The sequence below is a fragment of the Neovison vison genome, chromosome 11 (genome assembly GCF_020171115.1).
Source record: "Neovison vison isolate M4711 chromosome 11, ASM_NN_V1, whole genome shotgun sequence".
NCBI lineage: Eukaryota > Metazoa > Chordata > Mammalia > Carnivora > Mustelidae > Neogale > Neogale vison.
In genome coordinates, this window is record NC_058101.1 from 176,039,699 (window position 1) to 176,058,311 (window position 18,613).

Consider the following 18,613-nt stretch of genomic DNA (forward strand, 5'->3'; position numbering starts at 1 on the left):
GTGGCAACAATCCCAGGAAAATATGCTTTAACCAAATCAGAAGAGATCCCAAATCATGAGGGGGGATTTCTCCCCCCTCACGATGGGTGAGGGATCTCCCCTGATTGGGATCTCTTCTGATTGGGATCTCCCAATCTCTTCTGATTGGGGTCTCTTCTGATTTGGGTATAAAAAGAGGTTCAAAAAGAAAGAAAGAAAAAAAAGGAAAAAAAAAGAATTAAAAAAAGAATTGAATTTTTAATTCAATCAAGAATTAAAAAAAGAGATTGAAGAGATTGGGATCTCTTCTGATTTGGGGATAAAAAGAGGTTCAAAAATAAAGAAAGAAAAAAAGAAAAAAAAGAATTAATAAAACGAATAAAAAAAGTATAAAAAAGAAAAAAATATATGTATATATATTAGATAAACTAGTTAAAAAACGTTAAAAAAGAAAAGGATAAAAGTTTAAAAAAAATTTTAGCAGAAGAGGAGAAAAATAAATGAAAAAAAAAATTAAATTAAGTGCAAGACTAAAAAATCACAGGGAGCAAGCCATGAGTTCCGTGGTTTGTTTTCTCCTCCTCTGGAATTCTGCTGCTCTCCTTGGTATTGAAACTGCACTCCTTGATAGGTGAACTTGGTCTTGCCTGGATTTCTTGTTGATCTTCTGGGGGAGGGGCCTGTTGTAGTGATTCTCAAGTGTTTTGCCCCAGGCGGAATTGCACCACCCTTACCAGGGGCTGGGCTGAGTGATCCGCTCGGCTTTGCTTTCAGGAGCTTTTGTTCCCTGAGCGCTTTCTGTAGAGTTCCGGAGGATGGGAACACAGATGGCGGCCTCCTGGTCTCCGGCCCGGAGGAGCCAAAAGCCCGGGGCCCCGCTCCCCAGTGCGCCCTCAGCGAACAGCTCGTAGTAACTCCTGTCTGCCCAACCTCCGGCCGTGCTCCGAGCTCACTGAGCCCACGACTGGCTCAAGGCAACACCGAGCTGCCAGCTTACTGTCGGTTCTGTCTCTGTAGCTGGCTTTCCCGTTCCAATATCCGCAAGCTCTGCAACACTCAGACACCCCCGATCCTTCTGTGACCCTGCGAGACCCGAGGCCACGCCGACCCCGCGTGGGCTTCGCCCCGGTTTAGCCTCTGGAGCGATGTCCCTCAGCGGCACAGACTTTTAAAAGTCCCGATTTTGTGCTCCGTTGCTCCGCCGCTTGCCGGGAACCGGCCCCTCCCCCCGGGGTCTATCTTCCCGTCGCTTTGGATTCACTTCTCCGCCAGTCCTACCTTTCAGAAAGTGGTTGTTTTTCTGTTTCTAGAATTGCTGTTCTTCTCTTCGATCTGCCGATGGATTTGCAGGTGTTTGCAATCTTTAGATAAGCTCTCTAGCTGATCTCCTGCTAGCTGAAGTAGTCTCAGCCTGCTACTTCTCCGCCATCTTGACTCCTCCCCCGTAATATATCTTGATGTGGATCTGTTTGAGTTTATTTTATTTAGGACTGTCAAGGCTTCCTGGACCTGTGTATCTGTTTCCTTCCTCATTTTAGGGAATATTTCAGTCACTAATTCTTCAAATAATTTTTCTGGCCTTTTCTCTGTCTCTCTGCTCCTTCTGGGATCACTATAATCTAAGTATTATTCCACTTGATGTTATAGCAATGGTTTCTTATTTATCTTCATTTTTTAATTCTTCTTTTTTTCCCCTGGGTGAGTCCTCTTGCTTTTGTTTTCCAGCTCAATGATCCAATCTTCGGCTTCATTCAGTGATGTTGAACCCCACTAGTATATTTTTCATTTCAGTTATGGTATTCTTTAGCTCTTTAACTTCTATTTGGAACTTTCTTATATTTACTGTCTCTTTGTTGAGGATATCACAGTGCTCATCACTGTTCTTCCAAGTTTGGTGAACATCTATGGGACTGTTACTTTTAACTCTATCAGGTTGATTGTGCATCTGCATTTCATTAATGACTTTCTGATGCTTTGTCTTTTATTTGGAATATATTCTCCTATCTCTTCACTTTCCTGATTTTCTGTATTTGTTTTTACGTATTAGGCAAACCAACTACCTCTCCCAGTCTTGAAGGATCACCCTTTCGTAGTTGTCACAAGAAGCCTAAAAACACAGTCTCCTCTGACCGCTAGAGTTACATCCTCCAGGGGTGTCACTATAGAAGCTGTGAACACTCATCTGCCACACAGGGGTTGGCAGAGCTAACACCCATGCCAGCCAGATACATCATAGAGCTGCACTGAGGCCCAGGGTGAGTGCGGGGTGGTGTCTGGCCTGGCTGTAAAGAATGGATACGCTGCCATAGTGTGGACAGGGTTCTTAGTTGGGTGTGCCCCAAAGCCCTCACAAGTTAGAGAGATAGTTCCAAGATGATGCCCACCAACACTGACATTAGCAAAGTAGGATGATATTGCTGCTATGGCACCCACCAGCTTCTCTGTCACTAGAGAAAGTTCCAGTGGTTTCCTACTTTTCTGGCAGGTGCTTTAAGTTGAGTAAATGGGTCACCTTTACATATACTCTAGATGATTTTCAAATTAGTGTTTTTGTTCTTGGTCCCAGGGTCAGCAATCCTGCATGTGCTCTGTTTAACAGTGGGTTCTCCATGCTCTACAGTTCTGAGGTTTTCCTGGAGGTAATCTCTATTGGTTTTCAAAGCCTGGTATTTTGGGGACTCAGTCTCTTATCTAGGGTCTAACGTTTGAGGTGTCTACTGTATAGCACAAGCCTCTGACTCCTTAGGAAAGTCTTTGTCATCCCTCCCAATTATGTACCACCCTTCTGGAGTGTTTTTTGTTTGTTTTGTTTTTGTTTTTGTTTTTGTTTTGTTTTGTTTTGTTTTGGGCAAGATTGTATCTCTGCCTCTCCTGACCATTGCAATGCTGTTCTTTTTGTTTTCTCCTGTAGAGTCCCTATTCATCCAGTTTTCCAGTTTTCTTCAGAGTAAATTACTTCATATGTAGCTATATATTGGTTGTATCCATGGGGAGGTGTGAGTTCAAGATTTTCTTGTGTTGTTATCTTGAACCCAGACCCCCCCAAGTGAGTCTTTTTGTTAACATGAGAGAGAAGTATCAGTTTATATATTTCTGATTTACTAAATCATTTTTATTTGGTTTATTTTAGGTGACTTATATCATTACAATTGATGAAAAACCATACACTCTGCATCTCAGAAAACAGTAAGATATAATTTTTCATTAAAACTCGTATTTTAAATTTTTAAATATTTTGGTATGCAATTTAAATTAAATAATGCAAAGTAATGTAGAATGCTTGATCAATTTGTTTTTCAATTAGGATTAATTAAGTCTTGAATAATGGAAGAGTAGAATGTTGAATAATAGAATGCTGCATTTTAATTTTCTAGCTTGTTATTGTCATATTAAGAAATAAGTTACTTATTTGTAAATCTTTAATTGAGTATAAAGTCATTAAACCCAAGAACTGCAAGTTATATGTTTAGTGTGCCTGATGTTGGGGGGGAGGCAAGATGGCGGAGAAGTGGGAGGTGCTGTTTCAACCAGTCCCCTAAAGTGAGCTGATTATCTACCAAAGAACTCTGATCCCCCATGACATCAGTCTGAGATTAAATTTATACCCTTCTGGATCTCTATGGGGGCAGAAGATGCCAGTGGACAGGTAAAGCAGAGTGGGAACACCAGACTGATATCAGAAGATAAACAAAAGGGGGAGGGAGCCACCAGAAGCGACGTTGGAAGGTAACATCCCAATATGAGAGTGCCCTGTGATTGGGGACCAGCATTAACCTGGAATCAGGTTGAAAGCACTCAAAAAGAGAAAAATATCTGAAGGGGAAATTGGTGGAATCAGACAGTTAGGGACAAGGGCTTAAGCCCACGGACCCAGGACAGCCACTGCTGGCTCTGAGTCAGAGAGAGTGCAGCAAAGAAGTTAGGCGTTGGTTCCTGAACTGCCAGTGTGCATGAGAGAGTCTGGTGTGGACACCATCCAGCGCTCTCTAGAACCACAGCCTTTTGCACTCTGCACTTGCGCTGCACTACTGGGGTCTGAGTCATGCTCCACACCCTCCTCTGAGAGAGTTCCATGCTAGCTGGTGCTCTCTAGGACCTGGAGAGTCTGAACACACCCAGCCCGGTCCAGCACAAAAATCTCAGTGTGCTATCTCTGGTTGGGACCTCTCCAGTGGTCTGGTCCTGCCCAGACAGTCACGGCAGAGGCAGCCGCTAGAAGCCAGCTCTCTGGACAAGTACTTCTCATAGTTTTGGTAACACTGGATTACAAGTAGGAGCTCCTGCGACTCTGAGACTGTGACTGGGGTTGTACTCTGCCGACAGCAGAGGGGGAGTTTATGTGCTCTGGAGCATCCAGAGGGAAACAGAGCTTCTCTCTGAGATGGAGGTCTGGGTTCAGTTTGCTTTCCTCTAAATCACCAAAGAACCGCCAAAAGATGCCAAGGGGAGAAAAACAAAGAAACAAAAAACAAAACCTCCAGAAAACAAATGCCTAAAAAACCAGTTTCCTCAGAGCCCAGCCCCTTGATAGGGGACAGGAGGAATCAACTCTAGCAAGACAACCTGAGAAACCATGTAGCAGGCCCCTCCCCCAGAAAGCCAACCAAAACAAAATAAAAGAAAACAAAAACAAGAGGACAACCACCACTACTTCATAGATACGACTTTTATTTTTAATTTGTTCCCACTATTCTCATTTTTTCAATTTTTTAAATAATTTTTGACCTATTTACCATCACAATGAGATGTTCAGTACAACAAATTCCATAATAACTTTTTAACTTTTTTGATACGTATACCTGTGTTTTTCTTTTGCTTTTCTACTTTTTTAAAATATTCTTATAGAGATAAGCTTCAAGGTAATCCTCTTCCCCAGTCAATACTACCCCTATATATAAACCAGTTTTAATCCCCCTTTATCTCAGGAAAGTGGAGTCCTTTAACAAAGATACCAAGATACACCCAGGAAGAATCAAAATAACCTTCCTCGGCCACACTGAGAATTTATAACCACCCTCCCATCTTTTTCTTCTGTCAGTATTTCTGTGCATTTGTTTTTGTTCTGGTAGTATATAAATCTTATACTTATGGTTCATTTTTGTTGGGTTCCTTTTTTTTTTTTTTCTTTTTTCTTTTTTTTTTTTTGGTCAGTTTTTGTTTGTATGCTTTATAAATCTTACCTTTGTGGCCCATTTGGGCTGGGTTTTGTTTTGTTTTGTTTTGTTCCCTCTCTTTATCTCTCTTTCTCTTTTTCTCTTTGCTTTCTTTTTGAATCCCGATTGCTCAGAAATGTTCCAGGGTGCACCTTGCCTGCACCACAGTTGATACATTCAACTATACATGTCCTCAGCCATCTTTCACCAAAATGACTAGGAGGAAGAATTCCCAAAAGAGGAAAAATTCAGAGACTTTGCCCTCTCCATCGGAGCTGTTGGATATGGACATAAACTGTATATCTGAAAGGGAATTCAGGCTAACAATTATCTAGGCAATGGCTAGGTTGGAGAAAGCCTTTAATGACAAAATGGAATTGATTAGGGCAGAAATGAAAGCCACCAGGGAAGATGTTAACGATGCTCTCAATGAGATCTAGTCTGGATTCTCTAACAGCTAGGGTAACTGAGACAGAAGATAGAATTAGTGACCTAGAGGACAAACTGATATAGAAAAAGGATCAGGAGGAGGGTGGGAACAAACAACTTAGAAGCCATGAAAACAATTAGGGAAGTAAATGACACTATGAAATGTTCCAAGTCAGAATTATTGGAATCCCTGAGAGTGAGGAGAAAGAAAGAAGACTAAAGAATATAGTTGAATAAATTCTCCATGAAAATTTTCCCAATCTGGTGAATGGAACCAGCGTTTGTGTCCTAGAGGCAGAAAGCTTCCCCCCAAGATCACAGAATCTAGAAAGAACTCGAGACACCTGATTGCAAAAATGACAAATCATAATGTTAGACAGGAGCTCTTGAAAGCAGCTAGGGGAAGATATTCCTTACATACAGAGGAGGGTCCATCAGAATAATGTCAGACATGTCCACAGAAACCTGGCAAGCCAGAAAGGGTTGGCAAGATGTATTCAGGCACTAAATGAAAAGAACATGCAACCAAGAATACTTTATCCAGCAAGACTGACATTCAAAATGGATGGAAAGATAAAGAGCTTCCAAGACCAGCAAGGTTTAAAAGAGTATGTGACCACCAAACTGGCACTACATGGAATTTTAAGGGGGGTTCTATAAAAGAGGAAAAAACCCAAGAATATCATTGGACAGAAATTTATGGAGACAATCTATAGAAACAAAGACTTCACAGGTAACATGATGTTAATAAAAACATATCTCTCAATAATCAATCTCAACGTGAATGGCCTAAATGCACCCATAAAATGGCACAAAGTTGCAGATTGGACAAAATGATAGGACCCATCCATGTTGTCTACAAGAGACCCATTTTGAACCTAAGGATACATCCAGACTGAAAGTGAAGGTATGGAGAAGCATCTTTCATGCCAGTAGGCCTCAAAAGAAGGCTGGGGTAGCAATTCTCATATCAGATAAATTAGATTTTAAACTAAAGACTGTAGTCAAAGATACAGAAGGACACTACATCATTTTTAAAGGGTCTATCCACCAAGGAGATCTAACAATTATAAATATTTATGCCCCCAGTATAGGTGCAGCCAACTATATAAGACAACTGTTAATCAACATAAAGAGTCATATTGATATGAATACATTAAGAGTAGGGCAAATTAACACACCACTCTCAGTAATAGAGAGATCATCCAAGCATAAAGTCGATAAAGAAACAAGAGCATTGAATGACACATTGGACCAGATGGACCTCATAGATATATACAGAATATTCCACCATAAAACAACAGTATACTCATTAATCTCGAGTGCACATGGAACCCTCTCCAGAATAGACCACATACTGGGTCACAAATCAGGGCTCAACCAATACCAAAAGAATGAGATGATTCCCTGCATATTCTCAGATCACAATGCTTTGAAACTGGAGCTCAACCACAAGAAAAAGTTTGGAAGGAATTCAAACACCTGGAAGCTAAAGACCACCTTGCTTAACAATGGTTGGATCAATCAGAAAATAAAAGAAGAGCTTAAACAAATCATGGAAACCAATGAGAATGATGATACTTCTGTCCAAAATCTATGGGTTGCAGCAAAGGTGGTCCAAAGGGGGAAATATATAGCTATCCAAGCCTCCCTCAAAAAAGTGAAAATCCAGAGTACACCAGCTATCCTTACACCTCAAAGAACTGGAGAATCAACAACAAATTAAGCCAACCCCACACACAAGAAGGGAAATAACCAAGATTAGAGCAGAGATCAATGAGAGACAAACTAGAGATATAGTACAATGCATCAGTGAAACTAGAAGCTGGTTTTTTGAAAGAATCAATAAGATCAATAAACCATCAACCAAACTAATCCAAAAAGAAAAGAAAGAAGACCCATATTAATAAAATTATGAATGAAAAGGGAGAGATCACAACACAAGGAAATAGAAACAATCATCAGAAATTATTATCAACAGTTATATGCCAATAAGTTAAGCAACCTAGATGAAATAGATGCATTCTTGAAAACCTACAAAACCTACAAACTTCCAAAACTGAATCAGGAAGAAATTGACAACCTGAATATCTAGTAACAAGATCAAAGCAGTGATCAAAAACCTCCCAAAAAACATACTGAGAGGAAAATATATATAGCGGTACAAGCCTTTCTCAAGAAACAAGAAAGGTCTCAGGTACACAACCTAACCCTACACCTAAAGGAGCTGGAGAAAGAACAAGAAAGAAACCCTAAGCCCAGCAGGAGAAGAGAAATCATAAAGATCAGAGCAGAAATCAATGAAATACAAACGAAAAAAACAATAGAACAAATCAACGAAACTAGGAGCTGGTTCTTTGAAAGAATTAATAAAATTGATAAAGACCTGGCCAGACTTATCAAAAAGAAAAGAGAAAGGACCCAAATAAATAAAATCATGAATGAAAGAGGAGAGATCACAACTAACACAATACAAACTATTATAAGAGTTTATAATAGTTTATAATACAAACTATTATAAGAACATACTATGAGCAACTCTATGCCAACAAATTTGACAATCTGGAAGAAATGGATGCATTCCTAGAAACATATAAACTACCACAACTGAACCAGGAAGAAATAGAAAGCCTGAACAGACCCATAACCAGTAAGGAGATTGAAACAGTCATTAAAAATCTCCAAACAAACAAAAGCCCAGGGCCAGACGGCTTCCCGGGGGAATTCTACCAAACATTTAAAGAAGAACTAATTCCTATTCTCCTGAAACTGTTCCAAAAAATAGAAATGGAAGGAAAACTTCCAAACTCATTTTATGAGGCCAACATCACCTTGATCCCAAAACCAGACAAGGATCCCATCAAAAAAGAGAGCTATAGACCAATATCCTTGATGAACACAGATGCGAAAATTCTCACCAAAATACTAGCCAATAGGATTCAACAATACATTAAAAGGATTATTCACCACGACCAAGTGGGATTTATTCCAGGGCTGTAAGGTTGGTTCAACATCCGCAAATCAGTCAATGTGATACAACACATCAATAAAAGAAAGAACAAGAACCATATGATACTCTCAATAGATGCTGAAAAAGCATTTGACAAAGTACAGCATCCCTTCCTGATCAAAACTCTTCAAAGTGCAGGGATAGAGGGCACATACCTCAGTACCATCAAAACCATCTATGAAAAACCCACTGCAAATTTCATTCTCAATGGAGACAAACTGAAAGCTTTTCCGCTAAGGTCAGGAACACGGCAGGGATGTCCATTATCACCACTGCTATTCAACATAGTACTAGAAGTCCTCACCTCTGCAATCAGACAACAAAAGGAAATTAAAGGCATCCAAATCGGCAAAGAAGGAGTCAAATTATCACTCTTCGCAGATGATATGATACTATATGTGGAAAACCCAAAAGACTCCACTCCAGAACTGCTAGAACTTGTACAGGAATTCAGTAAAGTGTCAGGATATAAAATCAATGCACAGAAATCAGTTGCATTTCTCTACACCAACAACAAGACAGAAGAAAGAGAAATTAAGGAGTCAATCCCATTTACAATTGCACCCCAAACCATCAGATACCTAGGAACAAACCTAACCAAAGAGGCACAGAATCTATACTCAGAAAACTATAAAGTACTCATGAAAGAAATTGAGGAAGACACAAAGAAATGGAAAAATGTTCCATGCTCCTGGATTGGAAGAACAAATATTGTGAAAATGTCTATGCTACCTAAAGCAATCTACACATTCAGTGCAATTCCTATCAAAGTACCATCCATCTTTTTCAAAGAAATGGAACAAATAATCCTAAAATTTATATGGAACCAGAAAAGACCTCGAATAGCCAAAGGGATATTGAAAAAGAAAGCCAAAGTTGGTGGCATCACAATTCCGGACTTCAAGCTCTATTACAAAGCTGTCATCATCAAGACAGCATGGTATTGACACAAAAACAGACACATAGACCAATGGAACAGAATAGAGAGCCCAGAAATAGACCCTCAACTCTATGGTCAACTAATCTTCGACAAAGCAGGAAAGAATGTCCAATGGAAAAAAGACAGCCTATTCAATAAATGATGTTGGGAAAATTGGACAGCCACATGCAGAAAAATGAAATTGGACCATTTTCTGACACCCCACACGAAAATAGACTCAAAATGGACGAAGGACCTCAATGTGAGAAAGGAATCCATCAAAATCCTTGAGGAGAACACAGGCAGCAACCTCTTTGACCTCAGCCGCAGCAACATCTTCCGGAACATCACCAAAGGCAAGGGACACAAGGGCAAAAATGAACTATTGGGATTTCATCAAGATCAAAAGCTTTTTCACAGCAAAGGAAACAGTTAACAAAATCAAAAGACAACTGACAAAATGGGAGAAGATATTTGCAAACGACATATCAGATAAAGGACTAGTGTCCAAAATCTATAAAGAACTTAGCAAACTCAACACCCAAAGAACAAATAATCCAATCAAGAAATGGGCAGAGGACATGAACAGACATTTCTGCAAAGAAGACATCCAGATGGCCAACAGACACATGAAAAAGTGCTCCATATCACTCGGCATCAGGGAAATACAAATCAAAACCACAATGAGATATCACCTCACACCAGTCAGAATGGCTAAAATCAACAATCAGGAAATGACAGATGCTGGCGAGGATGCGGAGAAAGGGGAACCCTCCTACACTGTTGGTGGGAATGCAAGCTGGTGCAACCACTCTGAAAACAGCATGGAGGTTCCTCAAAATGTTGAAAATAGAACTACCCTATGACCCAGCAATTGTACTACTGGGAATTTACCCTAAAGATACAAACGTAGTGATCCAAAGGGGCACGTGTACCCGAATGTTTATAGCAGCAATGTCCACAATAGCCAAACTATGGAAAGAACCTAGATGTCCATCAACAGATTAATGGATAAAGAAGAAGTGGTATATATACACAATGGAATACTATGCAGCCATCAAAAGAAATGAAATCTTGCCATTTGTGACAACATGGATGGAACTAGAGCATATCATGTTCAGCGAAATAAGTCAAGCAGAGAAAAACAACTATCATATGATCTCCCTGATATGAGGAAGTGGTGATGCAACATGGGGGCTTAAGTGGGTAGGAGAAGAATAAATGAAACAAAATGGGATTGGGAGGGAGATAAACCATAAGTGACTCTTAATCTCACAAAACAAACTGAGGGTTGCTGGGGGGAGGGGGGTTTGGAGAAGGGGGGTGGGTTTATGGACATTGGGGAGGATATGTGCTTTGGTGAGTGCTGTGAAGTGTGTAAACCTGGCGATTCACAGACCTGTACCCCTGGGGATAAAAATATATGTTTATAAAAAATTAAAAATTTAAAAAAAAAAAACTCCCAAAAAACAAGAGCTCAGGACCTGATGGATTCCCTGGAGAATTCCACCAAACATTCAAAGAAGAAATAATACCTATTCTCCTGATGCTGTTTCAAAACATTGAAACATAAGGAAAACTCAGACTCTTTCTATGAAGCCAGCATTACTCTGATCCCCAAACCAGGCAAAGACCCCACCAAAAATGAGAATTTTAGACCAATATCCCTGATGAATACAGATGCCAAGATTCTCAAGAAGAACCTAGCTAATAGGAGCCAACAGTAGATTTAAAAAGATTATACACCATGACCAGGTGGGATTTATCCATGGGATGCAAGGGTGGTTCAACATTTGCAAATCAATCAATGTGATAGAATAAATCAATAAGAGAGAAGAACCACTTGGTCCTCTCAATTGATGCAGAAAAAGCATTTGACAAAATCCAGTATCTGTTCCTGGTTAAAATGCTTCAAAGTATAGGGATAGAAGGGCATTCCTCAACTTCATAAAATCTATCTATGAAAAACCCACAGCGAATATCACCCTCAATGGGAAAAAGCTGACAACTTTCCCTCTGAGATCAGGAACACGACAAGGATGCCCACTCACACCACTCTTGTTCAACATAGTATTAGAAGTCCTAGCAACAGCAATTAGACAACAAAGAGAAATAAAATGTATTCAGATTGGCAAAGAAGAAGTCAAACTCTCTCTCTTCGCAGATAACATGATACTTTATATGGAAAGCCCAAAAGACTCCACCCTCAAACTACTAGAACTCATTCAGTAGTAATTCAGTAATGTGGCAGGATATAAAATCAATGTACAGAAATCAGTTGCTCTCTTATACACAAACATTGAAAATACAGAAAGGGAAATGAGAGAATCGATTCCATTTACTATAGCACCAAGAACCATAAGATATCTGGAAATAAACCTAACCAAAGAGGTAAAGGATCTGTACTTGAGGAACTAGAGAACACTCATGAAAGAGACTGAAGAAGACACAAAAAGATGGAAGACCATGCCATGCTCATAAACATTGTTAAAATGTCTATACTGCCTAGAGCAATCTATACTTTCAATGCCATTCCGATCAAAGTCCATGGGCATTTTTCAAAGAGCTGGGCAAACAATCCTAAAATTTGTATGGAATCAGAAGATACCCCAAATTGAACAGTGTGGAGATTCCTCAAGAAATTAAACATAGAGCTTCCCTATGATCCTGCAATTAAATTACTGGGTATTTACCCCAAAGATACAGATGTAGTGAAAAGAAGGGCCATCTGTACCCCAATGTTTATAGAAGCAATGGCCATGGTCACCAAACTATGAAAAGAACCAAGATGCCCTTCAACGGACGAATGGATAAGGAAGATGCAGTCCATATACACAATGGAGTATTATGCCTCCATCAGAAAGGATGAATACCCAACTTTTGTAGCAACATGGACGTGACTGGAAGAGATTATGATGAGTGAAATAAGTCAAGCAGAGAGAGTCAATTATCATATGGTTTCACTTATTTATGGAACATAACAAATAACATGGAAGGACATGGGGAGATTGAGAGGAGAAGGGAGTTAAGCGAAATTGGAAGGGGAGGAGAACCATGAGAAACTATGGACACTGAAAAACAACCTGAGGGTTTTGAAGGGGCGGGGGGTGGGAGGTTGGGGGAACCAGGTGGTGGGTATTGGGGAGGGCACATATTGCATGGACCACTGGGTGTGGTGCAAAAACAATGAATACTGTTACACTGAAAAGAAATAAGAAAAAATAAAAAATAGGAAGACAAGAAAGAAAACAAATGAAATAAAAAAGTGATTTTTTTGGAAAAAAAAAAGATACTCCAAATTGCTAAGGAAATGTTGAAAAAGAAAAACAAAACAGGGGGCATCATGTTGCCTGATTTCAAGCTTTACTACAAAGCTGTGATCACCAAGACAGCATGGTACTGGCATAAAAACAGACACCTAGACTAGTGGAACAGAGTAGAGAGCCCAGATATGGACCCTCAACTTTATGGTCAAATAATCTTCAACAAAGCAAGAAAAAATATGCAGTGGAGAAAAGACAGTCTGTTCAATAAATGGTGCTGGGAAAATTGGACAGCTATGTGTGGAAGAACAAACTCGACCATTCTCTTACACCATACACAAATATAAGTTTGAAATGGATAAAAGACCTCAATATGAGGCAGGAATCCATCAGAATCTTAGAGGAGAACATAGGCAGTAACCTCTTCGACATCGGCCACAGCAACTTCTTTAAAGATGTCTCCAAAGGCAAGGGAAACAAAAGCGAAAATGAATTTTTGGGACTTCATCAAGATCAAAACCTTCTGCACAGCAAAGGAAACAGTCAACAAAACAAAGAGGCAACCCACGGAATGGGAGAGATATTCACAAATGACACTACAGACAAAGGGCTGATATCCAAGATCTATAAAGAATTCCTCAAACTCAACACACTCAAAACAGATAATCATGTTAAAAAAAATGGGTAGAAGACATGAACAGACAATTCCCCAATGAAGACATACAAATGGCTAACAGACACATGAAAAAATGTTCATCATCACTAGCCATCAGAGAGAGTCAAATCAAAACCAGATTGAGGTAACACCTTACATCTGTTAGAATGGCCAAAATTAACAAGATAGTAAACAACACGTGTTAGAGAGGATGTGGAGAAAGGGGAACCCTGTTACACTGTTGGGGGGAATGCAAGTTGGTGCAGACACTTTGGAAAACAGTGTGGATATTCTTTAAGAAATTAAAAATAGAGTTACCCTATGACCCCCTAATTGCACTACTGGGTATTTGCCCCAAAGATATAGATGTAGTGAAAAGAAGGGCCATCTGTATCCCAGTGTTCATAGCAGCAAGAGCCATAGTCCCCAAACTTTGGAAAGGACCAAGATGCCCTTCAATGGATGAATGAATAAGGAAGATGTGGTCCATATTTACAATGGAGTATTATTCTCCATCAGAAAAGATGATATCCAACTTTTGTGTCAACATGGATGGGACTAGAAGAGATTATGCTGAGTGAAATAAGTCAAGCAGAATCGATTATCATATGGTTTCACTTATCTGCTGAGCATAAGGAATAACACAGAGCACATGGGGAGATGGAGAGTAGAAGGGAGTTGAGGGAAATCAGAGGGGGAGATGAAGCATGAGAGACTGTAGATTCTGAGAAAGAAACCGAGGGTTTTGGAGGGAGGAAATGGGACTGGGGTGACCCTGGTGGTGGGTTTTATGGAGGGCACATATTGCATGGAGCACTGGGTATGGGTGCATAAACAATGAATTCTGGAACACTGAAAAGAAATTTTAAAAAAATAAAATATAAATAAAAAATAAAAAATTTAAATTTTAAAAAAGTTTTTAAAAAGTGTGCCTGCTGTAAAATCAAACTTAATTATTCATCAAGTGGTTATTGGTGGGAAATTCAACTAATGACATATTTTATGAATGTGTTAATTATATTTGCATTTATTTTTAACAACTTTATTGGGTACATTCATATATCATAAAACTCACTCAAGTGTATAATTCAATAATTTTTAATAACTATATATAGTATTGAAACCAGCTACCATAAATCGATTGTAGAACATTTCATATCCTATGTAAGATCCTCATGCCATTTCACATTTAATCCCTGTTTCCGCCCACAACTCCAGGCAACACTCATGCAATCAACATACTTTCTGTCTCCTAATTTGCAGTTTCTCAAAATTTCATGCAAGTGGAGCTAAACAGCCTCTTCTTTTCCTGCATCTTTGAAAATATATATTTGTAACTACTGCAATTTGTCTGCCTTACATCTCCGTAGTTGAACACCATGGAAGAAAACTCCTCACTTATGACTATTCTCACCTAATTCATGATCATTAAACATATGTTGGTCTTTAATGTCTGTAAAACTCGATTAAAATGTTTTCTGAGAAGAAAGTCTTTTTTTTTTATAAGAAACTTCTTCATGTTTCTGAATGCCAGTTATTTTTTAGTCTTCATTTTTCTTGACCAAATGGCAGTATTTTGTCTAGCTGATCAGTATCTCCTCCAAAAATACTTTCTTTATTTGGCTTCCAGAACACTGAAGAATTCTGGTTTAATTCTTACATTGTGTTTACTCTCTCAGTTTTCTTTGTTTCATCTTGTTTGTTTTTTAGATTCTTCCCCATCTCTCCAATCTTAGAATACTCCATGGTACTTTTCTTGGATCTTGTTTTCCCTCATTGCATTCAATCATCTGATTATCCCATCCCCTCTTGCAGTTTTAAATACATTAATGTATTGATTACTCCCAAGTTATATCTCTACTTTCTTCCTCTCCAATGAACACCTACTTGTTTATCTGACTACTTATTTGATAATCTGGTGTTTGCTAGAATTCTCATACTTATCATATCCATACTGTACTTTAAAAAAAAAGATTTTATTTATTTGACAGAGATCACAAGTAGGCAGAGAGGCAGGCAGAGAGAGATGGTGAAGCAGGCTCCCCGCTGAGCAGAGAGCCCGATGCGGGGCTCAATTCCAGGACCCTGAGATCATCACCCAAGCCAAAGGCAGAGGCTTTAACCCACTGAGCCATCCAGGTGCCCGCATAATGTACTTCTGATACTTTCCTAAGATTTATCCTTCCTACAGTCATCTCAGTAAATGGCAACTCTAGTTTCTCAAAACAAAACCTTGGACTCATCCTTGATATCAATTTTTTCTTTTGTTTTCCCTCACAAGGGATTATTTCCCACAATAGGTTATTAAATTCCATGTTCAACCTTCAAAATATACCTGTAATTGGACCTCTACTACTGTTACTGTTTTAGTTCAAGTCACTATCATATCTTGCCTGGATAATAGCCTAATTGCTCTCTCTGCTTATTTGCCCTACAGATAATTCTCAAGATAGCATTCAGTCTGATTCTATTAAAATGTTGGTCTGCGGGATGCTTGACTGGCTCAGTCAGAAGATTATGTGACTCTTGATATTAGGGTTGTGAGTCTGAGCCCCATGTAGGGTGTAAAGATGATGTAAATAAATAAAACTTTAAAAATAACATAAAATATTGGTCTGATCCTATCATATATCTGTTTGAAATCTTCTAATGGCTTCTCATCTCTGTGACACTATCTCTTATTACTGTCTCTCATCTTCAATCAACATTTCATTCCAGTCACATCACCCCTTAGCTGTTCTTTATATACAGAAGGCATATTTTGGCCTCAGGGTCTTTTCATTTTCTCCTGTGTCTCAAATAACATATCTGTACAAATCCATGTGGTTTGATTTCAGGTTCAGTTTATTCAGTGAGGTTTTTCATGCCATCCTATTTACCTTTGTAACCAAATTCCCTCACCCAGGCCTTATTTATAACATTTAACATCTAACATGCTAGCAGTTATTTGTCTCTCACTCTCATGAAGACCAGTGGTTTTGTCTTTTGTTTACTGCTGTAGGCACCTTGTAAATGTTTGTTAGATAAAGACATACATAGGCTCATATGTTAATATCTGATACAGAGGAGTCAGTATGCTCTAATTAAAGCAAATTATTGTACGAACTTTAGGTATTTCACATTTGTTTTTATTTTGATGTTTATATTATTATTAAATTCATGACTCAACCATTTTTATTTTTGTTTTTCTTAGCCCATTTTTATCCCAGGACTTTTTGATTTATACATATAATGAAACTGGATTTTTGCATTTAGAGTCTTCATATTTTAAGGTAAGCTCTAGATGTCATAGATATTTGTTTTCATATTTTTTTTAATTGAAGTGGCCTTATCACAAATATTATATCACAAATATTTTATTTTGCATAATTATGACCTGTTATGTGGTTGATTGTTGTACATAAAAATAGTACATGATAGAGATAAAACCAGACCTGAAAGAATACTCATTGGCACCTTGGTGGTGTAAAATAAAGAGGATTATCAAATACCCTTTTTCATTGAAAAGCTGCATTAATAAATCTATATGATACACAATCATTATTTTCAATTATTTTAACATTTTTAATCTTCTGTAATGTTAGCAAATACATTTTTATTCATAAAGAATTTATTTATTTACTTTTCTATACTGTTTTTTAGATACATTGCCATTACCAAGGATATTTTGCAGATATTCCAAATTCCCTTGCAACACTCAGCATTTGTTCTGGACTCAGGTAATAGGATCTTATATGATACTTATACATGGAAAACTTTAAAATGAAACTTAGTGGCTAGCAGAAATAAATCTGGGAATGTTTAAGAAGAATATAAATCTGAGAGGTTGCTTTATATCAATATTAGCAGCTGGACTCTAGTGTCCATTCAAATGAAATCACTCCAGGGATTCCTGACTGGAGTTATTTTTTTTTAAGATACTGTGCAGAGGGGATAGTTTCAGTAAAAAAAACTTTAGAACTAAATAATATTGTTGCTTTATCTTTCAATTATCTCAAATAGTTATGGAAAATGATATGAATTAATTATTTCAATACATACATATCATATGCTTTGAGTTTAGGTGCACTAAGTTTCAGACATAAATCAACTAATTAAGAAAGGCCCTGGGAGGTAAAAATGCAGAAATAAGTTATTTTCATCAGTGGTGGTGGCAAGAGAAAGATACTAAGTTTATTAGAGGGAGACTGGTCCAGAGCAAAGGAAAAAAAAAAAAAAAAAGATTCTCCCTAACTTCCTTTTGGTTTTGGTTGCCTGACTTCTAGAATTTGCTCATGTCAACTCAGAAAAATTGGCATTCGTTTAATGTGGTTTTCATAGACATCCACTTCTTTAAATATAAACTCAATATACCTGCTTTCCCTTATTCTAAACTCTGAGAACATGACCATGATTGGAATTCTCAATAAGTACTTGATTTTCAACAAATACCTGATCTTAACTAATATATCTTGAATAAATATGACTACTATACAGGTAATATAAATTAATTTGAAATATATATTTTCTTTAATATATGAGCAAAAGTAAGGTAAATGTGATATTTCAGTTACTAATGGTATACCAGAAAAAATGGGAAAATAAAGTGTGTTCATAATGTGTTTCTTACTGTATTTCAAACTGGAATTTCTATTGATTTCATCTTTATAATTTCCATGCCTTTGTTGATGTTCTTTATTTATTGAGACATCATTAAAATATTTCCCTTTAGTTGCTTATATATGGTTTCTTTCAGCTCTTTGAAATTATTTAAACACCTAGTTTAAAGTTTTTAAATTTAATCCTTTAAAATTTTTAAGTTTTTTTTTCACATTTCAGATTATAGCTCTGATGGGATCACTTGTAGGGTTTTTATATCATTGCTTTCTAAATATTCAGGGGATTCCTTCAGTTTGAAAACATCAGCTATGGAATTGAGCCATTGGAATCTTCAGCACAATTTCAGCACATAATTTATCAAGTGAAAAATGAGAATCCAACTATACCACTGTTAGCAGAAAATTATAACAATATTTGGCAGAAAGAACAACCCTATAAAGATAATTTAAGCTTACAGGTAACATGATGATTCTAATGTAATAACATACTGTGAAATTACTTATGTAGAATCTTTTTGATTGTGGAAAGGAACTATTTAGCTGTGGAAATACCAAATTTGATATCTTTCTGACTTTTAAATAAAATGCCCATATTCCATCTAAAATA

At 37.9% G+C, this 18,613-nt stretch overlaps 1 protein-coding gene across 1 annotated transcript in view; it reads left to right on the forward strand.

The window, feature by feature from the left end:
* The window catches only part of ADAM18 (ADAM metallopeptidase domain 18), a 199,631-nt gene that overhangs the window by 12,292 nt on the left and 168,726 nt on the right, over positions 1–18,613 (forward strand). The window contains exons 2-4 of the mRNA XM_044226000.1: positions 16,602–16,680; positions 17,051–17,127; positions 18,287–18,464. Coding sequence (XP_044081935.1) covers positions 16,602–16,680; positions 17,051–17,127; positions 18,287–18,464 — 334 coding nt within the window. The remainder of the gene's footprint in view (positions 1–16,601; positions 16,681–17,050; positions 17,128–18,286; positions 18,465–18,613) is intronic.